The following is a 24,570-nucleotide window of genomic DNA, read 5'->3' on the forward strand; positions in this document are numbered from 1 at the left end:
CCTCCTTTATTCAACTTTGTGTCCCCGTTTATTCAAAACACGTGCCTGGGACATGGAAGATGCACATTAAGGGCTTGTTGAATAAATGATGGGGTCTACCACTCAGTGTCAGGCTTTGACACCTGGCTCTCTGCCTTCCCCCTCTGAGACTTGATCTCCCCTCCAGAATCAAAGTCTACCCCGTCCCCCAGCGGATGGCCTCCCTGTTCTAAACTAAAGCTATCCAAAGGTTCCTTCAAAGGCGCGAGGCCCTCTCTGGCCTGGCATCTTCAAATTGTAGTTAAGGCAACCCAAGATCCCCCCTGAAGCTATTTGGAGTGATTGTGGGAAGATGGTGGTAGGGCTATTGAGCAGCCCCCCACACCCCTGTGCAAATCACCTAACTAGTTAGGTACTCTGAGGTTATAAAGACGTTAGCATCTCTCAGGAAGTGTTTTCAACACCTATTATGGAAAGGCGCCGTGGTGCTGTGGGTCTGTGGTTAGACAGCTGTGCCCCTGAATCCCAGCTCTGTGTGGCCTTGGCTGGGCTACTCAATTCCTCTCATTCTCGTTTTATTTTCCTTGTGAAATGATATGCAGTAACTCTACTAAAGGGTAACAGGTGAGCATGAAAAGGGGAGCACACACAAAATGTCTGGTGTTCCACCTGCCAAAAAGTAACCCTGAAGAAGTAGATACTGTAATGATTGAGGAGGACTGAGCTCAGAATGTAATATGATACAGAGTCCAGTGGAAGGAGAGATTCCCTAACAGCAGGGAAGTCAGCGAAGGTTTTAGGAGGAAGTCTGCAGTAGCTCCCCAGGGCAGAGGTCCTTTACTATCACCATTTTGCCTCTCCAGATGTTGAACAATCCCGAGAAGATAGCCGAGCAGATAAGTAAGGATCTCGCCTGGCTCACCTCCCAACTGATGGCTCTGTGGACCCAGTTCCTAGACACAGTGACTCTACACTCCCAGGTGACCTCTTATCTCACCCAGGAACATCACACCTTGAGGGTAAGGTGTCAAGTGGTATAAATTCTCTAATCACGTGCCAATGTTCCCTTGAGGGAGCTTTCCCACAGTTAGTTCATTGGGCAGAACAGGAATTTGGGTTTACTTCCGTAGCTGCGTGTGCCGGTCCTGGCTCCACCTTGAGCTCTCGGTGCGACTTTATGAACTGGTTCATCCTCTGAAACCTTGACCTCCGCCATTCGTAAAATATCTGTCTTGGCTACTAGATGATAGCATGAGGGATGTTCCAAATGCTCCGAAAGTATTTTGGAGAAGTGTTTTCAAATGTCAGACATTGTTCTTGGTGTATTTCTTTGCCACCAGGTTGGGTTCGTATGGACAGGTACTAATGCATAATAGATGTCGGTCTCCTCGTTTACAGCAAGAAGACCAAAGATCTGGGTCCGCAAAGCACTTTGTGGATGCACTTACATGACTGGCGTTGCCAGTTCTGTTTCCTCTGCATTTACTTATGGTCACGGTTTTCAAGTGTCTTCTAGTAGAAGAGATAAGACCTACATAAACAAATTATAGAAAGCAGTGTAAGAATAGGTTCACAAATCTGCATTAAACTGTGTCCCTAAACCAGCTTTGGGCTAAGAGAGGACACCTGCGGAAGCACTTGTTTCAGACCCTCGGAGGGGGAGGCGGGTGGGCTCAACTCTCCTTTGTCAGTTTCCCTTTGGAAAATCAAGGTAATGTCCGTCCCGTGAATTAAACTGTTCATGCGATCTTATTCCTCAGGTCCGAAGGTTTTCTGAGGCCTTCTTTTATATGGAGCACCAAAAGCTTGCAGTCCTGACCTTTCAGGAGAATCTGTAAGTAACCAATTGCATGCCCACGTCACAATGCCAAAGTGGCCACCCAAGGCATTCTCTTTCAAAGGCCCTTCTTCTCTCCGTCTCTGACTGCGAAGGAGAGAAGTCTGCCCACCTCTGCACATTCGAGCTGCATTTTCTCTGCAGGCAAAAGAGTCAAATCGCAGAGGTGGGAGCTGGTAGGTGGCAGAGAAGGTCAATAGCCAAAGTTTTCTTTTGTTGAATGTTATTACGGTTCTACAGACAGAATCGAGACTTCCTAGGTCCCTGAAGACATCTGTGCTGAGTCTTCTTTGTGAAATGAAGTAGAAGCAGGTGGTGTGGCCACAAGCTATGTCAGAAAAAAACACAGAATTAGCTGGAGACTTTGCAGTAGCTTCGAAACACATTTAGCATAAGAATGAGGACGGAACTACCTAATTAGGCGGACTGATGTATTTCTAAGTCTGCCTTCCTCCAAAATTAAAGAAAAAAATGAAAACATACGAGAAAAGTCAGAGGGTTAACAAAAAAATGAGGTCATTCTCTTGTAGATCTCCCCAGTGGGCGGGAACAGATGGGTCCCTCCAAGATGGGGTAGCGTTTGCTACCCAAGTTCAAGGGGCTCTTTTTGTTTCTGAATGATACGTTCACCTCAAGGAATACATGCGGATGCAGTAGTGTTCGAGACGGCCCGATAAATCCAGCAGGAGAAACATTTCAGGTTCATCTGTCACGCAAGACAGCCCTGAAGACCTTTTCGCCCTCTGCTTTGTAACCCTCTCCTCCTTCTCTCCACACTTCATCCAGTTGGACAGCTAAGCAGCATTTACAGTTTGCCTCGTGGAATCTGAGGTAGGGGGATGGGAAGGCACCAAGAAAAACACATCTATGATGAAAATAGCTTGTCTGGAACCAGGTAGACCTTCACTCACTCACGTCTTCATTCGGCCCAGCAACTACAGTCAGAAGAGTTAGTGTGAGCAAATGTGAGCAGAACTGTGAGGGCCGCGGAGCAAGATGCTATAAATCAGGACTGTTGCGGGAACCTGCTCCCTGAGTTCCCACAATAAGCGAGCCCTCAATCGCCGGGTGTGCTCTGTTCCCCAGGAGCATGGGCGCGTGTGGAGGGGACAGACACAGAGGGAGCTCCTCTTCCAGAAGAGTTTCACTGAGATGCTGACCACTCAAGTTCAGACGATATGGTACTTGGCCGACTTGGGTTCAAAATCCTAGTCTTCCATTGGACCTACGGCAGGGCCTTGAGAAAGGGCTGTTCTGTTGCTGGGTTGTTGCTGGTTTTTTTTTTCTCCCTTGTCCTCCCCTAGTCTTAGTTTCCCTAAAACGGGTAAGGTAAGAGCTGAAAGGACCAAATGAGAACATCCATGCACATGCAATACACCGTCCAAGCCACAGACTCCATTCACAAGACGCTAGGTGGTGACTCACACGTTCCACAGTTGTTGATTATGCACGTGGGCGCTGTGGCACTGCAGGGAACAAATTAAAGATGCTGTCCTTGCGGGTCTCTCATTCTAGGGCAGAAACAGGCAAGACGTAAATCGAATTATCTCAGGTAGTGACAAGTAAAGAAAACCAAATCAAGGTGAGGACACGGAACACGATGAGAAGGGACATAGCCGGCATCCTCATAAATGTTGAGGGGCGAGCTCTCGGAACAACACAAACAATATCCTGGGTCTGTGGTGTTTGCCGATTTCCACTGCGTGAATTCTCCCACAACGGTGGCTGTCATGTGCCAATATGTGATCTCTGGACACGGGACTGGGAAGAGATGTGCACAGTTGGCTCTTGCAAGCTGGTGGGACCGCCTCCAACATAGCCCTGGGTGTGGGGTAAGGACTCTTTAAGCCAAAGTGCTGAGAGGGAGTCTTCCTGAGGATGTGGGGTTTGAATAGAAACTGGGGTCTATCCGGACAGACCTCGATATGAAAGAAGACCAGTCAGAGGGAAAAGCTGGTGCCGAGGCTCTTGCACGGGAACACGGGGCGTTTGAGGAGCAGCGGGAAGACCAGTGTAGCTCTAGGATGGAGTGAGCAGGAATGAGGGGGAGGGAGCTAGGACCAGCGAGGTGGGTAGGGACCAGCCCGAGTAGGACTTTAGGGAGCATGGCAAAGAACTCAGACGTTGTACCATGACAATTATGATTAAGGCCTTTTGTAAAAGCTGGCGAAGAGTATGGTGGAAAGACCTGATCTCAAACTGATACACGTGGTTTGAAATCTTGGTCCTGGAACTTACAAGGTTTGTGACACCAGACCAGTTCCTGAGCCTCTCTTTGGTTGCTGCCTAGAAGTAAATAGGAGAGTCCTTCATTCAGCAGATACCCACTTAGTGTGGACTATGGGCCTGACACTCTTCCGGGCATTAGATATTTAGCAGTGACTGAAACAGACAAATCCCTATTTTAATAGCAGAAGGCATATAAATAAATAAATATGATATGCAAATGCAGTAAGTGCCAATGAGAGACATATCAGTGTGGTAAGAATGGAGAGGGCTTTTCTTTTGAGCTGTCATGGAAGAGGTCTGGAGCAGGTGCGGACTGAGCCCTGCAGATACCCAGGAGACCAGAGTACCTGTCTCACAGAGCAGTTGCAGAGGCACTGAGTACTATTCACTAGAAGATATTAACCTGTCAAGTTAGGCGTACACAAGGCTAGAAGCAATATTATTCAGGAAGAAGTAAACTTGTAATTAGGTCATTAAGAGTAAGAGGTACAGAACCAAAAGGGGCATTTTACGTCCGATTGAGAAAGTTACTGGAGGAAAGGTACAGAGTACTATGAATGGAGTTTCATCTCAGAATGAGGCAGTGAGCAGGTGTGAGGCCAGGCTAGTAAGCGTGCACCGGCATGGGTATACCCACCTGGGGGTCGGAGCTGGAGAGGGAGGGTGTGCATAGGAGACAGAACCATTCCCCCAAATCAGGATGGACAAGTGGACAGACAAGGTGGCCCCGGTGACACTCATCTGTCAAGACCCATCAAGTTCAAGACCCATCTAGTTCAAGACCCATCTAGTTCAAGCTCATCCTAGATTGTGTTTCTCGAACAGTGGGGCACATTGAGTACACTGTGAATCCACATCGTGGGTTTGGGACAGCACTTCTACACGAAACAGGATAGAATAGGACAAGAAGGAGTAGGGAGTACCAGTAAGACGTGTTTCTGAAACTTTTGCTTTGGTGTATGTTTCTAGGAGCGTGTGGTCGTACTGGGTCGCCACGTAAAATGGAGACTGTTTCTTGCCATGGACTGCAGTATTTAAAAATGCAATGTTGCAGTGTTTGAAAATGTTTTAGAACTGGCTGGTGGCAAGCGTGTGTTTTATTGTCCCTTGCTTCTGCTTTACTTGTACCCAGCCTGTGCTTTTCACACAGTAAGGAGGGGCTCAGTTGAGACCTTCTTGAATGAATGAATGCAGAAGTGTTGATGTGCAGGAAGACCCATCCTGGGGATTATTTAACCTCTGTAACAATGACAACTGACTGATCACCTGCCTTTTAGGTTTCTCTGTAGAAATAAGTATAACGCCAATTTTTGAAAGTCATTCATTTTACAAGATGCCATGTCTATAGTGTCTGAACGCAAAAGGCACTTTCCCTGCCTTCTTGGTGCTTTGCCTATTGAGATGCCTCGAGTCAGAAGCCCAGCTAAGTGCTCTCCCTGCGTTGGCTCATTGAATGCCCACACTAACACTGTGAGCTCGGAACTGTTTGTATCCCCACTTCACCGAAGAAGAAACTGGGAAACCCTGGGCTCAGAGAGGCTAAGTAACTAATTTTAGACCACACAGCAAGCATGTGATGCACACACAGGTCTGCTAGAGTCCAGATCCCACACTCCTAGCATCCTTATGGTATATAGCTGTGGCTCCGTGATATAGTGGTGAACCATTATCCTGAGGAGCTGAATCTGGCTTTCTCAGCCTCCAAAATAGAAGTGTCTGTGTGTTGTTCGATATACTCCTTGGGTCAGGGAGATAATAAGTAGGTGAGGAACTGGGTCCTGGATGCTGCAGAGAGCAGCTCTCTAGAATTTGTTTTTCTGCCTTGAAACTTTATGCCCATTGACTAGCATCTCCCCATTTCCCCACCCAGCCCCTGGCAACCACTCCCCTTTATTTTTTTGACTCTGAATTTGACTATTTTCAATTCCTCCTGCCCGTGGAACCACAGAGTATTTGTCCTTGTGAGGTTGACTTCTTTCACTTAGCACAACGTCCTCAAGGTTTGTCCACATTGTCACATAGGACAAGGTTTCCTTCTTTTTTTTAAGGCTGAATAATATCCCAGTGTCCTGCGTTTTCTTGATCCTTTTTCTGTTCACAGACTCAGCCTGTCTCCGTGGCCGGGCTATTGTGAATAGTGCTGCTATGCACGTGGGGGTGCATGGATCTCTTAGAGACCCTGATGTCCGTGCTTTCGGATAAATACCCAGAAGCAGGATTACCGGATCACATGGTGCTTCTATTTTTAATTTCCCCAAGAACTTCCATACTGTTTTCCACAGCAACTGTGACGTTTCACGTCCTCATCAACAGTGTCCGAGGGCGGCAACATAGCCACATCCTCACCAACGCTTGCTTTTTTCTTGGGTTTAAGAATAGCCATCCTAGGTGTGAGGTGACAGAACTGTGTATGTGCTCTAGAATTTTTAGTCATTTGTTTAAACACACGCTCAGCAGTGCTTTAGGTGCTTGGTCACATCCACAAAGTCACAAAGTCAAGAAGCCACCTTCTGGCAGGAGGTAACCCGGACCCGACTCCCCAGCACCTCTCCTGCTATGTGGTAGTTACTTGATTAATCACCCGATTTATTCATGACTGTGAGCTCTCTAGGTCCAGAATCAAGTTGCCATCCTGGCGGTATATACCTTTGCCTGGGGACCCAGTCCTCCGCACGTGGGTGTCCAGTCAGTGTACTTTTTTAATAAACTAAAAACTGGACCAGAATTTCCAGGTTCAGGTGATAGCTAAGAAGTACGGGATTGATTGCAACAAAATTCCCTTTAAATATTCAGAGAAAGCTTCACGATATTAAGAAGTTGCTACAGCCTTCATGGCTTTGAAGAAGAGAATAAATACATTGCTTATCCTTTTTTTTTTTTTTTTAAGAGACAGGGAGGGTGGGGAGCAAGGGGGAGGTGCCGAGGGAGAGAGAATACCAAGCAGACTCCCTACTGAGCACAGAGCCCGACCTGGGGCTCACCCTCATGACCCTGAAATCACGATCTGAGCCAAAGTCAAGAGTCGGACACTTAACCGACTGAGCCACCCACATTGTTTATCCTTTTTGATCATAGGTTAAAATCCAGTTGAATAATAAGAAAGAAATAAAATATTCATATTTCATATGTATATTCAAAATACATGTATAAAGTATCCTATATGCATATACGTTCAGTATATTTGTTCCCGAGAGTGCAGAATGAGAGAATTTTCCCTGGGCTTGTGTGGAGTTCTGCCTCTATGAGTGGTTCTGTGGGAGCAGGTGACCTGTCTACATGGCTAAAGAGTGATGTGGGGGCTTCCAGAGGTCAGGCTGCTCTAAAAACAGTGACAGTCAGACAGACAGATAGAAGCTAACTATGTGTGTGTAATTCTTCTCCCAGACTTACCAGCCTCTTCTCCCTGGGTTTAAGAGTGATTGAGGTAAGGGGCGCCTGGGTGGCTCAATCGTTGGGCATCTGCCTTCGGCTCAGGTCATGATCTCAGGGTCCTGGGATCGAGCCCTGCATCAGGCTCTCTGCTCAGCGGCGAGTTTGCTACTCCCTCTCCAGAGCTCTGTGATCTCTCTCACTGTCTCTCTCTCTATGTCAAATAAATAAATAAAATCTTAAAAAAAAGTGATTGAGGTGGAATGGTGAATGATGGGATGTTAATATTCTTCCTTTGTGGGAGGAAATAGACTCTTTCCCTTCTCTAGGGACTTGAGAAAGGGAATAAACATTTCCTACCATACCATCTTTTGAATGAGGAGTACTGATGATCTCAAACTCCAAAATCCAATTCCTGCTGGTGGAAGGGTGTTTGGTCCAGGGAGGAAGAATTTAAGGCATTTTTTTATCTTACACGGAGGAACCAAAACTCGTGGATCCTGAGCTAGGGGCACTTACCCGCTAATCCAGGATGCTGGTGTCCACAGAGTAAGCAATAAAACAAGAAAAAAAAAAAAAAAAGCAATCTTAGATGGTTCTTAATACAATGCCACGACCTAGAATTCAGACTCTAAGTGTTACAGGTTAGAAAAGCAAGAATAAAGGATAAGGAGTTTGAAGTTTTTCCTCCAAAGTACTAATTTAAGATTTCTAGCCATTTAGAAGCTCAGATCCTGCTCCACTGGAATGGTATTTATTGCATCCCACTAAAATGGAATGTGATACGTGCCCCGGTCGCACGATCCGTGACCTCTAAGCTCAGTGCCCAGACCAGTGGGGCTGGGTAGCTGGCTGGGAGAAAGGAAGAGAGGATGGACACACAGATGATGTATTGTCAGAGCCTGCTGAATGTTTCCTGAGTGTTTTCTTGGGATGAGGGGATGAGGCAATGACTCTTACCACATTTAAAACTTGTTCCAATGCTCAACCAGTATGTGTGTCCCCAGGATACAGACCCACAGCCAGTTGTCTCTGGACATCCGTAACTCGGAGTACCTTACCACCATGCCCCCACTGCCCGCGGAGTGCCTGGACATCGATGGCGACTGGAACACCTTGCCAGTTATCTTTGAGGACAGATACGTGGACTGCCCTGCAACAGGTTGGTCTTTGTTCTGGAAAGACTCAAGACTAAGGCTTATCGGTGGATTCCGGTCAGTTGCCCTACTTATGTTCCAACAGGAGTGGAACCAAATCAAGGAAGTGATTTGGCAGTTCATGGAGGAGACACAAAATCTCTGGCTAAGCTAGTTATTTGAGATGACCTTGTGTCGGTGCAATTGACAAATCAACGCAACAGAAGGGCAGCTATGGTAGAGATCCCCTTCCTGACTCCCTCTGGGGTAAAATTCTACCAAGTGCCTTGGTGTTTTCACCTATGAAATGGGAACCAGATTCTCCCCTCACCCTGAGCAGAGGATGGACATCCTTTCATATCTCAAATATAAAGTCATTTCTCATTGAACTTTGGTAGCATTCAGTTCAGACTCCTGTGGAGTGCTTGCTTCATGCCACGAACTGGGCAAGGTATTCAAGAAAGTGGGCTGTAATCCCATCTGTGTGTATCTGTGCGTTTGTATCCACATCGCGGTCTGTCTTGCTGGGCAGCACAGTGTGTTAGGGGACTGATAGGTCAGCGGGAGAGAGCCTGGTGCCCACGGGGCATTCCGTGGATGTTAGTCCTCTGTCCCCTCCCACAGCCCTGCTCATGGAAACCCAGAAGCTATCATAGCTGAAGTAGACCCATGATCCCTTAAAGAGCCAGAAAGTTGCCGGCTGGAAGTCTTACGTGTTTTATCTTTTGAATCCTCTTAAAAACAAAACAAAACAAAACAAAAAACTTCATAAGCCCTATTTCACAGAGAGAAACTGAGGCACGGTGAATACAATATTCAAGATCTGCCCTGCCATCTCTTTGTTTTTTTTTTTTTTTTTTTTTTTTTGCCATCTCTTTGTGAGGCGTTTCAAACCATGATGCTGGGATGCCCATCATTTAAATCATGCGCCACTTAAATTTCAGAGTTTCTGCAAGCAGAGATTTGTAGGATCTTTAAAAAAGAAAAAGAAAAAAAGAAAAAAGTCAAGGAGACTTCCAAGGACAGTGTAACTTCGTGATGGAGGGATGTTACTGGATTCTCAGTTGTGCCCTGACATCTAGCGTCAACACTGTGTATGACAGCAAGAAGGGGACGCACGCTAGAGAAGGCCGCCTACCCAGCTGGTCAAAAAAACGCTTAGTACTTTGCACCAAGGCTAAGTGTGCGTGTGTTTGTTATGTGTGTGTGCTCATCTTCATTATAGTTATATATGATTGCTACAGAACACCTGAACAGGTAGGGAAGAAATTTACAATAAGCACCTGCGATCAGACCCTCGGATTTACTACTTGGCTTCCTTGCAGAAAGTCTTCAGTCTGTTTCCTTTACATATGAATAGACACCCTGATGGATGCAAATTTCTGTCCTGCAACTCATGCATACAATTGTATTGCTTTATTTTTTATAAATCTTCCTATCTGCTGAACCCATCCATTCTGCCACACGTGATGGGAAGTCAATCTTGGGCTTTCGCTGGCTGCCCTGCTGGCCCTTCTCTGCTGCCCTCCAAGTCCGTGCTCTAGATTTCCATGTGGCTGGGGGTCATTTGCCCCTGCAGGGGCCTCGAAGCTATGTATTGTCCATCTTTGCCTGTGTTTCAGAGGCAGCATCTCTTTGCAGCTTCTGGAAGGTGCTTGGGACAGGGAACTTGACTGAGTCTGTGGCCCCAGCACTAAGGATCCCGTCTTCCCAGAAGGACCCCAAGGCAATTGCTCTCAGAGGATTGGCTGTCTCCCCAAGACTCTCTACAGACCTCTCACCTGTTTGTTCCCTTTTCCCAAGACTACTTCCCCACTCAGAACTTCTCTTGACCTTCTTTGTTCCTTCACAGTGTGCTCTGATGGTTCTTTAATCCCAGAGCAAAAGCATTAGCAAATAAAGAACTATTTCCCTTTCCCCAGGAATTGGTGACCTTAATGTAATTTTCAAGGAGGTCATCAGATTTGCGTTCCATTGTTTCAGTGTGGTGAAGAAAGGGAACTAAAAGAGTCCCATTTCCGTATTAAAATAGTAATAATTATTCATGGTCTGCTACAGTACCATGGGCTAGATACCTACTGTGTGCCAGACCCTTGCAAATTCTGTCTATATTGTCTGTGATCCCTTCTCCCCGGGACCCCTCACTCTTCTGCCCCAAGGCAATTGAACCTTTTACCTAAGGGTTTTAACAGTTGACCAGACTGCCTCAAATGGAATCTTTGCTCCAACCATTAGTGACTGTGAAATTGGGCAAAAGGAATTGTAATTTATATTCTGTAGGTCTACTGTGAGCAGTGGATAGGTCCATCCATAGAACACTTAAGGCACAAAGGAAGTTATGAATGCATGTCAGCTGATACTGGTCGTTAGTTGAGGACTAAATCCATTCTCTTTGAATTAGATCCTCCGCTACTCCTTTATTTTTCCACAGTTGTGGTAGTGAAGCTAGTGTTGTTATTTTGACAATCAGAGGCATCTTTCCTCTCTGTTCCAAGAATTTGCCAATCTCCTGATGCCTGTACTATAAAGACCAGACTCCTCATTTATACAGGGCATTCAGGTAGGTCCATCCATATGGTGGCTTCCCTCTACCTGTCTAACCCCATGGCCGCCTCATGCCCCCATTCTCCCTAGCTGCATTCACACGAGATCTAACTGATATCTGGCCAGACTGTGCGCCCCAGTCTTCTGGGTCTTGGCCCTTGCTGTTCTCTGTGCCTCATATGACTCATTAACTCCATCTCTGAAGAACCCAATTCATATTCTCCAAGATACAGCCCACATGCTTTATGTAGGAGAGCCAACTCTACTGTACCTTGTATGCTTCCCAATATTTTGAAAATCCCTTAGAGACAGAGACTAATTCATCATTAAAACTGATCCCCACTTCCCCTCTCCCTAACCTGTGGCCTAGTATAGGGCTTTGTGCATAGGCTCTGCCAATGCATTATTCACGGATTAAATAACATGGATGTTGCGGTTTTTTTCAAACCAACATAAGCAGTTCGTGAGACTAATAGTCTTTGTTCTGCTGCATTTCTGTTCTATTCTCGATTCATTTTATGAACACAGTTCACCATGTGGCAGCCGTGATGTTAGCCGTGGGCACAATGATACTCATACAACACAACCCTTCTTTCCAGTGCACAAGTGAGTTGTATGGTGGTGATGGTGTTAGAGTATGTTTGTGTAGAGGGGATGCTGGGAATTTGTTCAGAGAACATTTAACCTGCTGTTGGCTGTGGGAAACCTCCCCCAAAGGAAGGGACGTTTGCTCAGTGTCTCAAGATCCCAAGAACATATCCACATAAGGAAGAGACCCATTCTTCCCCGATCTTTGTTCTAATCTTTGACCCAGCCATAAATTTCACCCCAAGGTGTGAGCTGGTGATATGGTTTGTAAGTATCTTAGTGATTCACTTCATAACTTCCAAAAGTTATATTCCTTTAACTTCTATGAAAACCATTTGAAGAATTTAGAAGTTTTAAATAAAAGCCCAGTCCCTCTTTTTTTGTCTGGTGTATGTGGAAATTGAATAAACTATCAGATGGCTTTTTCAAGAGAGCTGTGGTACTGACAGACATGGGAGACACTTATTCTCTTCCATTTAGGTTTTATTAGAAGGGAGAGAAAGAGAAAGAGATAGGGGGAGGAGCAGGAAATGGAGGAGGAGGAGGGGCAGGAGAAAGAGAGAAGACAAAAGAAAAGAGAACAGAGACAGGATGAGAGAGATAATAGTTTACCATAAAGAAAAAATACGAGAAAGAAGGTCATGCTTTGACCCTGCCATCCTACCAGGAAAATCAGAGTGATCCGGGAACCTCTGCGGTCTGAATGCCATGCAGGATAATTGCCCTGGTGACAGAGCTCAAGCTTGGAGGGTTTCTCTCCTGAAGGCAGGAATCCGTCCTCCCTACGTGTGGACAGTTCATATTATGACTCTCCTGTGAGCTATGTCTATGAGGCCTGCTGGTTGCTATGAATCTGCCCTTCCTAGAGTTGAGGAAAGTGAGCTCAAAAGGGAAAAAAAAAACTTATTTAAGTTCTGTCCTTGTCCAAGGCCTCAGGGCTGGTAGCTGCCGGTGTCAGGACCAGAAAACAGGCCTTCCTGGCTCCAAAGCTCTTTCTCCACTGTAAATACTGTACATGATATAGAGAAATGCTTTAATATTTATAAGCAGTAATTAATTTAAAACTGTTTTGGTAAGTAAAAGACCAATCATGAATTACAATGTTTGACAGCTTTGCGTTAGCGCACGGTGATTCTCACACGAATTACCTGGTATTAGGTCAAACAGGTTGAGGGCACAGCCTCTGATAAGACTTCCCTCATGTCAGACACAAGCTTGGGGGTTCCTAGACCACCTGTCCTCCTGACCAACTGGATACCAATTCAGGGGTTCCAACCCCCCCTCCCAGTTCAATGATTTGCTGGAACAATTCACAGAACTCAGGAAAGTGCTATGCCTATGATTACCATTTTAATATAAAGGATATAAATAAAGACCAGCCAAAAGAAGACACCTGTAAAGCAAGGTCTGGAAGGGTCCCAAACATGAAGGTCCCATGACCCCAGGCCTGGTCATCCTGGCAAATCAATGTGTATTGCCCACCGGGGAAGCTTACTCAAGCCCCAGAGTCCACAGATTTTATTCGGGTTTCATTTTTTAGGCGTGGCTGGTCGAATCATTGGCCACACGATTGAACTGCTCTCCCCAGAGGAAAATACTTGTACCACCTGGCTCAAAGCCCTGACCAAATAGTTGGCCTTTCTGGCATGGCCAGGGCCCATCCTGAGTCATCTCCTTAGCATAAACTATTAAAGGACTCATTTGAGTCACCTGGTTAGTATAAGCTTTTAAGGCCCACCACCGATAACAAAGACCATTCCATCACTTGGGAAATTGCACAAATTCAGAGGTTGTCCCCTAGGAACCAGGAGCAGAGTTCAGCCAGATTATTTATTATATAGTCGCGCTTTTGGATAGTTTGTGGACATAGGTTCTTAAACTACAATAGATTTTTCTTTCTTTCTTCTTTTTGTAGGGTACAATTTGAGTGTTTACCCTAATTTTGATGTTCCAACGACAAGTCCTGCAATAATGAATCTAAAGGACAGAGAAGAGGACCCTTTTGTAAATAGAAAATCACCTTTTAGGGAAGACCTTGTCTTGCCCACCATGAAACCACCCCAAGTGGACTCTGATGAGGAAGTTATTAGGTGTCCAGAGCCAGATGACAACATAACCACACCAAAATGTGCAGACATGTGCTCCGGATCTCAGGTGTATCTGACAATTGGTGAGTCCCAGAACAAAGCAGGTTTGCCTGAAGAGGAATGTTGGACTGGCCAGTGGTCTGATGTTGGAACACATCCACAGGCAGATGAGGACCTGCCCAGAAGGAGCCCAGGTCCGGAGGATGGCCAGGCCCCAGCACTCACCTACATTGATGTGAAATCACATAGCAATAAGAGGCCTTGCAGTACTGAGCCCACAGTGGTCATTAGAGCTCAGCAGGAGAGTGGGCACTCTGCAGATAACTATGAATCACACAGAGCTGTGCCAGGCCAAGAGGTAGTGGGTGGAGGTTGTCAAAATGCCATCCTTTCAGAGAAAATAATGCTCCATGAGTCAAGTACTCTAGGAAAGGCTGCAGACCAGGAGGGCAAGATGGCACTGCTAAGTCTGAAGCTCATCCCCTCTGAGCCCTGCGATCCACTAAACTCGACTTTGAGGGATCCCTTGAATGTTAGGGCTTCCCCAAAGGACCCTCACTCAGAGGAGCAGGAGGAAGTGTCGGTGCTCTCTGGGGTCATCAAGAGATCTTCTTCCATCATCTCGGATTCAGGCATTGAGAGCGAGCCAAGCTCTGTTGCCTGGTCCGAGGCGCGAAGCAGGGCCCTGGAGCTACCCAGTGACCGGGAAGTCTTGCACCATCTGGTTCGAAGACATGCCCTGCACAGGAACTCCTTAGAGGGTGGACACACAGAGAGTAATACGAGTTTGCCGAGTGGGATCCAGGCGTCTCTCACCTCCATTAGCTCTTTGCCTTTTGAGGAGGAAGAACGGGAGCTGGCACTCACCAAGTTGACCAAGTCTGTGTCTGCACCCCAAATCAGTAGTCCAGAGGAGTCTGCTGAAGATGTGGACACCATGCAGCAAGGTGGAGGTCTTGCTGAATGTCCAGCTGTACCCATGGAAAGCGTAGACTCCTTGGGATCCAGAATCCAGGATGCTGGGGCAGACCATTCCCTTGTGCAGGTGGTTCCGGGTGCCGACAGCCAGCAGGGCCCTGGTTACATAGACATCCCCAAAGGTACAGAGAGTCAATTTGATCCTCAAGGGCCTTGTCATCTTGATGGCAGGACTGAGAACCCTCCGGGTGTTGAAACCAAAGGTCTTAATGTAAAAATACCACGTATCCTAGCACTTGAAATCCCTAGGCACGGATCTTGTCCTAGAGTACTAACAGAGACCCCAGAGGGCATGCCTGAAGACTTGAATGTGGGGAAAGGCGCTCTTTCCGACAGCAGCATCTCAGATGATGAGACGATCGCCCACCATAAGGTGCCTGAATGGAGCTGTAGGGCAGCTGCTGATGCCAGCGACCTGGGTTCCACGGGCGAGCAGAGCAGCTCACCACGCATCACTGATGATGCAGCATTTAGCGAAGGAGCTCACGCTCCTCTGGAGGCTGGACGTGAAGCAGGCACCGTGTGCTCTCCTGTGACTCACTTCATTCACTCCCAGGTTTTAGGAAACCAAGAGCCAAGGGCAGGCACTTCCGTCATGGCGTCCCACCTGAGCCCAGCAGAGACCTTCACTCTGGACAGCCTGAAGGCCGTGGAGGTCGTCAACCTGTCCGTGTCTTGCACTGCCACGTGTCTCCCTTTCTCGTCTGTGCCCAAGGAGACCCCTGCCCGGGCTGGGTTCTCTGCCAAGCAGACCCTGTTGCCCATCACTCATCAGCCCTTGGGTTCCTTTGCTGTGGTCTCCACCCATTCGAGCAAGTTGGAGGAAGAAGTCAGTGAAAGGATGTACAGGTAAGCCGACCACTGGCTTACCCGCCCCCGGCACGGTTTTAGATTCCCCGCATATTGCTCAGGTTCATGCATACTCTTTCAATATTGAGATAGGAGTTATTTCCCGATTTAGATAAAGTAATATATTTATGTCCTACAAGTCAGAGATGCAGAATAGTAGAGGTAAAATCTATCAGCAAGCCTATCTCTCAATTACATCCACTGCATAAGTTCTTCTGCACTTTTTTTGTGTACATCTCTATTCTCTTCTTATGCAAAAATAGGATGATTCTGTACAAACTGTAAGGTTTTTTTCAACCTAACATATTGGGAAAGTTTCTATATGTACCATGATTTATGAACAAACTCCTTAAGAGAGGGATATTTGGGATTTTTTTTTTTTTTTTTTAGTTTTTATTAGGATAAACAACTCTGCTATGAATGTTACTGTACCTCTGTCTTCGCACATTTTGAGAGGCTGTTCTTTAAGGGCCTTTGAGGAAATCTGCCTCAGATTTGGCTCCTCAGCCCTTTTGTGTGGTTCTTACTCATGTCATTCCTTGTGTAATGCCAGAATCCATCCCTTCATCCTTGCGTTAGGTTTGTATTCATATTGCTCCCTCATCTATAAACTATATATTTGATTAAGTATATTATAGAATCCTTTTATTACTCTTCTGCAAAATGCTGAAGAGTTACATATTAATGATACCCACGAAAGAGATTGCACAGGCAGGTAAACATTGGATTCCTCACTTTCTGAAGAATATTAAGTACCTAATATGCCTATGGCATCAATTTAATAAATAGACAGCAAGCACTGACCAATGCCTGCTTGTAAGGTTACCGTCCTTACAGCCTAAGAGGGAGACAGAAAGATGAGAGAAGTGAACAAGGGTAGCTGGGTAAACAGGAGGGTTCCTGTGTATGCACCGCTGAACCAGAAGAAGGACCCGATATGGCTGGGGGCAGCGGGTGTGCCTAGAGATGGGGGCCAGGGGAAACCTTTTAGAGGTGACTGCAGAGCAAATACGAGAGACACAGTGGTGATGGTGATGATGGGGATGGTAATGGTGGTGATGATGATGGTGGTGATGATGGTGATGAGGCTGGTAATAGATAATGTTTCTTACTGTTTAATCAGTTTTAAGTACTGTTCTAAGCATTTTACATAGACTGTGTCACTTAACACGCAGAATAACTTTATGAATTAGATAATGGTGTATTCTTCTTTTACAATTGAGGATACCCAACACAGAGATTTTAAGTGGTTGGCCCACAGCTAGTAAGTGTCAAAGCTGAGACTCTGACCTTAGCAGTCAGACTCCTGAGTCCGTGCTCTTAATCACCACCTTGTCTGTTATTTGGGCAAAGATTGTGATAACCCAGTGGGAAACCCATTTCAGACAGACCTGAACGCACCAAGGCACGGAAGTAAGCAAACTTGATTTAGGCAGGGAATCCTGAGAAATGTGTTCTCTCTGGAGGCTGGGAGATGATGCTGGGAAGCAGGTAGAGGCCAAGCCATGGTAGCCTGTGCACATAGAAATCTGCAGAACCCAAATCACACAAAACTTTTCCTGGAATGCTCTCCTGCCTCCTGGCTCAGAAAAAGCATCCCTCACCAGCATCTCCCGAGGCTCCATATTCTGCCTTTGCTGCTCACAGGTACTTCCTTATAGATGTTCATCACTCCCACGTCCCAGCCAGCTCAACTCATCTCCTGCTCAACATGGCATACACAGTGTGGCTTCTGATTAATTAGTGTATTCTCCAGTTTTTATCAGGCCAAAGAAAAATTTAAAAAAGAACTGAAGATTGATGGATTTCTGTACAGTGACTTATCTGTACTAGCTTCTGATATACCGTATTTCCCACCAGAGGAAGAGGAAGAAAATTTGGAAGATGGGATTCACCTGGTAGTCTGTGTCCATGGCCTAGATGGTGAGTCCCCAAAAAAGTTTCCTCCTCAAAATTCTGTACTGTGGACAATTTATAACATTTTTGAAAGATTTTAAGTCAGGTACTTGTTCAACAGTGTTATTAGCAACTGTGGGACGGCAGCATCCTGGGTCTAGGGAAATGGCCTGGCCTTGTTCCCAAGGAAGAGATCTATCTCTCTGGCACAAAAATCTGTTGAGCAAATGAAATTCATAAATGAATGTAATGATGCAGTGAAGGAATAAATAGAATAAATAAATAATGGAATGAATGAAGAAATGGAATGAACAATGAAACTAATGAACAAAAATAAAAGAAGGAATGGAGCGAGTGGATGGATGGATGGGTGGATGGATTATTGGAATGAAAATGTCAAGGGATGCATGAGTCAAAAGCACAAGGGAAAAAACAGATTGGAATGAATGTAGATTCATGTGGGACAGGCTCAGGCTAGTGGCCCAAACTGTTTTGTTGCCTATTTTTATTCTTTTTTCACTTATGGGGCAATTTTTGCCTATAAGATACTGTACCAAGTTCTGGGATTGCAGAGACCCAACATGGTTCCTGACCTTAAAACGTTCTTAAATTAGTGAGATCAGCAAATATGGACCGAGAGCTGAATGCTACGAGAGGTACCAGTACTATAGAGGTCCAGGGGAAGAGAGAAGAGAGTGGGAAGGGCTCCTTCTCCCCGCCCTGCCTCCCAAATGACTGAGGCCCCAGTGTCAGCTTTCTTTGGGTTTCTCGATCAGTTCTAAGACTCTGTAAGATACAGAACTTACCAGCTTTGCTGGAAGATCTTGAGGTCCCAGCTCAGCCTGGACCAAATGCAAGCAGTTGGTCCTGCTTGCCCTTGTGAATTCTAGCCTCTCCCGAACTGGCTGAAAAGGAAGTGATCCAATCAGCTGGAAGTACAGGGCATCTGAGTTCTCCTCAAGCTCAAGTTTACATCATAACTGATCTGAAAACTGGAATGTGAAACATGATTTCTGGAAGCATCTTGACATCCACTTTATATGGACTCCAGTGCATAACTAACGTCAGAGAAGGGAAAGGACTTCTCTAGGGCTTCACAGGTGATAAGTGGCAAAACCTGTGCTCACTGTCTTCTGGTGATCATGTAGTAGGGAGTGGTGGTGTGTTATGCTTCCAGGGCACACTATTCTTTATACCCTGAATTCCCAATCCAGGGGCTAATGCATTTAGCTGTCTGGCTGTATGCCGTGGATACCGGGACACTCGGTCAACAGGTCTATTTGGTGAAGTGTCAAATAATCCAGTGGTAAAGGATACATTCTAGATGAGGAGGAAGGGGAGGAGAAGCAGCATTGGTCTATCACTCTGGGGCCAGGCACCCTTCTAGATGCTTAACATCCATTAAGGTCATCGATTCTCACAATATCTCTGCAGAGTAGGTGGTGTTATTGTCCCATTATAACTGGGGACACTGCGTAAGAGGCCAGCTGAATAACTTGTGTAAGTTCCCACAGCTAATGTGGTTGAGCCAAGGTGAAAACCCAGCTGTCAGAGCTCCAGAGCCCATGGTTTCATTCTGCCTTATGCCAACAAATTCATCTCTTCGCCGTCCAAACCGTCGCCCTCAATACTGTTTGAGTCATCTTCTAAAAATCTTACCAGATCTGGTCGTGCCAGTCCATTACTAAAAATCTTTCTCTGTAGCTCTCAGAAAATAAAATAAACTTCTGTCTTAGAAAGCTTCTGTGTTCTGAGCCTCCCCACTATCATCTCCTACCCTTTCCCTCCTGCGATTCAACCTCATGCCTTTCCCAGAGATGCATGCCATCCCACACCACTGTGTCTAGTCACCCCGGGCTCGCTGCCTGGGGAGGTGTCCCTGCTCAGCGTCAATGTCACTGCTTCCCAAGTCCCAGCTGTTTACATACCTTTCCCCAATTTTGTTCCACCCAGGTACCTTGTCCTGGTATTTCAAAATTTGTATTGAAATTGGCATACTTTTTGAATATATTTTAAAAATAAAGAAACTTCAAATCACCACCACAAGGGAAATACTAAAATCTGTTGGCACACATGAAGAGTAATACTAAAAATAATTACGATGATATGAAAATAATCTTACTGAAGTTTGACCCCACTGTCAGAAGACTGGACTTTCGAGACTCACTTTTCTCTTAAAAAATAAAAAGCTACTGAAGACATACTTGTGGGTTTTTTTTTTTTTTAAGATTTATTTATTTATTTTAAAGAGAGAAAGAGAGAGCAGGGGGAGGGGCAGAGGGAAAGAATCTCAAGCAGAGTCAGTGCTGAGCAAGGAGCCCGATGTGGAGCTCCATCTCACCACCCTGAGATCACGACCTGAGCTAAAATCAAGCGTCAGATGCTCAACTGACTGAGCCACCCAGGCGTCCCTGAAAATATCCTTTTTTTTTTTTTAAACTGAGACTTGCAATCGGAAGGCCTGCAAGAAAGACAAAGAATGACTTTCTCCTCAGCATGATGCCCTTTTAACACAGGTGCTGTGGACGACTTAGCTTCATATCATGCATGACCAGCGTGCCCTCTTACTTATCTGATATTAAATTAAAACGAGAAATACTCTCAGTGTGTTCGTTAAGATGAGAAATCTTGTCAGGCCACAGACTTTTATTTTTGCCCACGATGCATGTTGGGGAGGGAGGTTATGAAGACAGGGCAACCTTGGCAGTGCGTGTGCTAGGTCCCAACCCCGAACCGGCAGTTACAGCATTATCAGCTAGGCATGCAGCCATCAAAAACAGAGCCGATATCACACATAGGTTTCTCTTGATGGTGACTTCTCCAGTTCAATGTACCAATGTCCAGATGCTACAGAGTTGTACAGGACCCATTTGTTGAAGTTTCAGTTGCAAGGATATATTTATATTAGCAGAGATATGAATATCTCTGAATATGAGTATATTCAGAATGTGAATATGAATATTCACACAACTCTTCAGGATGTGCCAAAGGCCCAAGATTTGAATCCTTGCAAATTATTTTCAGTGTAACACCTTATCAAATCCTATTTTCTGAGAAAGTTTCAAGTTTCACTCAGTAACTGAAGGGGAGGGAGGGGCCATTAGCATTCCTTATTTAGACTCCTCAGGCTAAGTATAAACACTTGCTGCTTTTCTTTTAAGGCCAGGTTCTGGAATATCAGTAGGTCACTCTAAATAAGAACCACAACAGGACCAAAGAGCCTAATTTTATCATCAGAAATGAACAGAAAGAATAAAATTTAACTTATAACACAAAATAGAAACCTTTCCTAAAAGAACATGAGCATTTCGTGGCTGTGATCCCCCAGGTTTGGGCCTGTGCTCTGCGGGCCACCATCACAGGGCGCGTGGGAGGCTATCGGGTCATCCTTACTGGTTAGGGATACCCTCACACCTGTAGTTCTCCCCACTTCCATGTGGCACTCCCACCATCCTTTGAGTCAGTTGGTAGTTTCATGAAGAAGGATATAAGCGTTTGTAAACTATATCACTCACGGTTCCACAAACTACTTTGAAATTCTGGTTGTATGGGAAGGTAGGTCCCCTGTCTGTCCACTGACTAGCTTCTAACTTTCGACTTTACAGGGATCCCTTTGAGGAATAGACCAAAGATTCAGTACGATGCAGTCCACCCCCAGAGCCTGCATGAAATCTACATTTAAAAATCCTTGACTCTGAAGCTCATTGGGTTACAGCAGAGCCATCCTCCGGATAATCTTTACTGCCCTCTGCCATTAGCAGTGGCCTCAGATTCCTTAGCTGTCATGGCTCTGTCCTGCGGTCGCGGTGGGTCCGGTGGCGTCCATGGAGTTGGCACAGTCATGGCTCCTGCTCCCAAGGGCGATCCTTACTCTATCGCACATAACCGTGCCCTGCCTGGCCCATCCGGGGTCTCGCCGGGTGCCTGTGGCTGGCACAGCTGGTCTTTGTACGAAGCGGGAACTTGAAGAGGGGGACATGTAGATCGTGGGGCATGTAGACATCAGCCACCCCGTGTGCCCCGTGCAGCGTGTCCTCACTAAACAGAATCGGCTGTAGAAGAGGAGGGGGCAGTGTGTTTGCAAATGTGCTGTGCGTGGAATGTTCACGAGCCACATGTTTGTAGATCAGGGAGAAAGTCCACTGAGGTAGGACTGCTTGACCTTGTGTCGGGGGGCAGGGGGGGCTAGAACCGCTAGGATGGGCTCGTTTCCACTGCTTTTACTATCTGCTTAATGAAAAAATGGAAAATGGGGGGATGGGAGAAGAGGGGGCCCAAATCCCTTGTGTGTCCGTTTTGATAATGAGTAACTATGGGTCTGTGGCGGGGTTATCTGTCGTTTTTAGGGAACAGTGCGGACCTCCGCCTGGTGAAGACTTTCATAGAACTGGGGCTTCCTGGAGGAAAGCTGGACTTCCTAATGTCTGAAAAGAATCAGGTATGACAAGAAAAACGTCAGGACTGAGAGAATCCCTGAGCCGTGTCTAGAAGGACCTCCTAAAGTCACCCTGATGACGTGTGGACACCCCCATAGAAGGGGACCCTGCCAAAGAACACTGGATTATTTCCTTTTGGGAAGGTGAAGAAAGAGTGAAGAGTGGGGACATGTGGGTCAGGTGGCTAGGGCACTTGGGGGAGGTGACAGCTTGGATCATAAATGCTTTGGGGGTCCATGGGTCTCTACTGGGCAAAGGGGGCTGTCACAGGCCTAACCCAGCCCTTGTGATGCAGCCCCCGTGGCAGAGGGATTTGACTGGGGTACCTAGGGACTACTGGACCGGGTCTAGACAGAAGTAATGAGCTGGTGAGCTTACACCATTTACAACACAACTTCACTGTGTTGTAAATGGTGTAAGCCTGACACTGGTGTGAGGAGTAGGCTGCCTTATCCCCCGGCAGGACTCGAGAGGAGACAGGCTCACACGGGAAAGCGCAGCCCCAGGCACAGGTCCTGTGAGCAGGAGAGCACGCCTGCTGGCCTGCAGGCATGGGTCTCTCTTACTCCGTGGACACTGAGAAGTGACCGGAGTGCTCCATCTCTGTGGTGTCTCTAGGACCGTTGAGTGGCAGGTGACAATGAGCCACAGGCCCCCTCTTCACGCCTTCTTCCCCACCCTGATAAATGCTCATGAGACACCCCTTGTCCACCTTTGTAGCTTGGCACTCAGCACAGTTCCAGGTAGCCCACGACCCTGAAGGACAACTCCACTTATGGGAAAGTGTCTTCTATGTTGGCCCCGAATCTCTCTCCCTGTGGTTCCCATCGGTTTCCAAAAGTTCATCCTTGACGGGATATCTCCCAATCTAGTATGTCTTCCTCATGTTTGCCCTTTCAGATTTTCAAAGTCCCATCTGATGTTCCTCCTCTTCCTTTTCTGCACGTATCCTCTGACCATCCCTGCTGAGTCACGGATGGCTTTGGACCCTGCTCTGGACGTGGTCTGGTAGCACAGTCCCGAGGCTGTGCCGGGAAGACAGCATGGTTTCGGGGCCAGGCGGGCTTGGGATGTGAGTCCTGGGGGCATGGGCTCACCCTTAGAGCCCGGTTCCTCCCGGTACCATGGGGCCGGCAGGACGCAGGCAGGTACGGCCCCTGGCGCGTGATGATGTGTCCGCTGGTGCCGTGGACCTGCTGCTCTTGCCCACCAGCTTCTCCCATCGGTTTCCAGCCAGCCTTCTGACAGGATTCTCCAGCGTCCTGAGTCTCTTCCTGAGAGCCCCAGTCTATGGGCCCCTTTCCTTGGTGCTGAACCCCCACCTGTTACCCCAACGTCGGGCTTAGGCACACTCCCAGAATGTGCCACCGTGGAAGAAGGTGGGCTTGTGCACAGAGCCTGGCCTTGCTGTGACCCCACCCAACCTACACCCGTTCTCTCTCTCTTCTTCCAGATGGACACATTTGCGGATTTTGATACCATGACGGATCGGTTGTTGGATGAAATCATTCAGCACATCCAGTTGTACAACCTCTCCATATCCCGAATTAGGTAAAAGGAAACCACAGGTAGTTAATGCTGGGAGAAGAGGAGAGGCATTTCTGGGTGTTGGCTGTAGACAAGTTCAGAGTGCTGCCTTCTGTCTACAACCTTCAGAAGCTAACTTGTGACTTACTGGAGTAGGTGACTTTCAGAGCAGGAGTGAGTGGGGGAAAAGGAACATTTCATAGCTCAGTAGAAAGGGAACTGGACTTTAGCACAAACCCCGAGGTTTGAATTGCTCTTCTAACACTCACTCATCTGAGCACTGACTCTACCGCGCAACCTCTTTTAGGCTTTCTAAACCTCTGAGCCTCCATTTCCCCACCTGCTTGGTGGGGTAAGCACTGGCATCCGGTGGGGAACAGCAGAATGCATCACCTGCCCCTAAGAGGACTTCAGTCCACGCTCATTTGGCCCTTCCACTCCGAAATGAGCTTGGCTGGAATGTTTCCTGATTTAGACAAGAACCAATGGCTTGTTTTTTTGTGTGCTTCCAGTATGTGGACATAGCCGTGAGGCCACATGCCTCAGTCATTTGAGGCCTCAGAGATAAAATATCCATTCTTTATTTCACAAATGAGAAGGGAGAGGCCTATGGAGATGGAGTGAAAAGCTAGGTAATGCCATTTCATAGACAAACATTCATTTCCTTTCTCGGCCCGTTTTGTGCTCACCATGAGCAGAGCCATGGACCCTCATGTGATAGGGTTTCCATAAACAGGTATTCAGTTTGAAAATAACGCTGCGTTGGGTCCTCAGATGTGTGAGTCACAGTGTGACTGGAGCAGAGCATGCAGGAGGGGCGTCCAGCGGCGCGGGCCAGCAACGGGCGACTCCTTACATTTGCAGTGATGGTGGGCAATGAATAAAATCGCAGAGGGAGTCAGACATCAGGTCGTGAGCGGCCTCATCAGCCAGGCCAAGGAAGTGGGGTTTCATCCTGGGAATGGCCAGGGCCCCCCGGCAGCCGGAAGCGAGACATAGAGCACAGGCGGGGCTGTTCTCAGGACGCAGAGCCCAGCCACATGCCCGCGCTTCTCTTCAGACCACACCGGGCAGCAGAGGCCTTGTGCCCGAGGTTTCCATCTCAAGCTCACTGT

At 46.9% G+C, this 24,570-nt stretch overlaps 1 protein-coding gene across 1 annotated transcript in view; it reads left to right on the plus strand.

Moving 5' to 3' along the window:
- Positions 1–24,570, plus strand: part of FAM135B (family with sequence similarity 135 member B) — a 173,432-nt gene that overhangs the window by 144,523 nt on the left and 4,339 nt on the right. The window contains exons 9-15 of the mRNA XM_028105680.1: positions 843–998; positions 1,740–1,813; positions 8,422–8,576; positions 13,598–15,596; positions 17,353–17,519; positions 21,839–21,930; positions 23,382–23,479. Coding sequence (XP_027961481.1) covers positions 843–998; positions 1,740–1,813; positions 8,422–8,576; positions 13,598–15,596; positions 17,353–17,519; positions 21,839–21,930; positions 23,382–23,479 — 2,741 coding nt within the window. The remainder of the gene's footprint in view (positions 1–842; positions 999–1,739; positions 1,814–8,421; positions 8,577–13,597; positions 15,597–17,352; positions 17,520–21,838; positions 21,931–23,381; positions 23,480–24,570) is intronic.

Source organism: Eumetopias jubatus, unplaced genomic scaffold (genome assembly GCF_037043125.1).
Source record: "Eumetopias jubatus isolate StellerSeaLion01/CBP00866 unplaced genomic scaffold, mEumJub1_p1.0 scaffold_4, whole genome shotgun sequence".
NCBI lineage: Eukaryota > Metazoa > Chordata > Mammalia > Carnivora > Otariidae > Eumetopias > Eumetopias jubatus.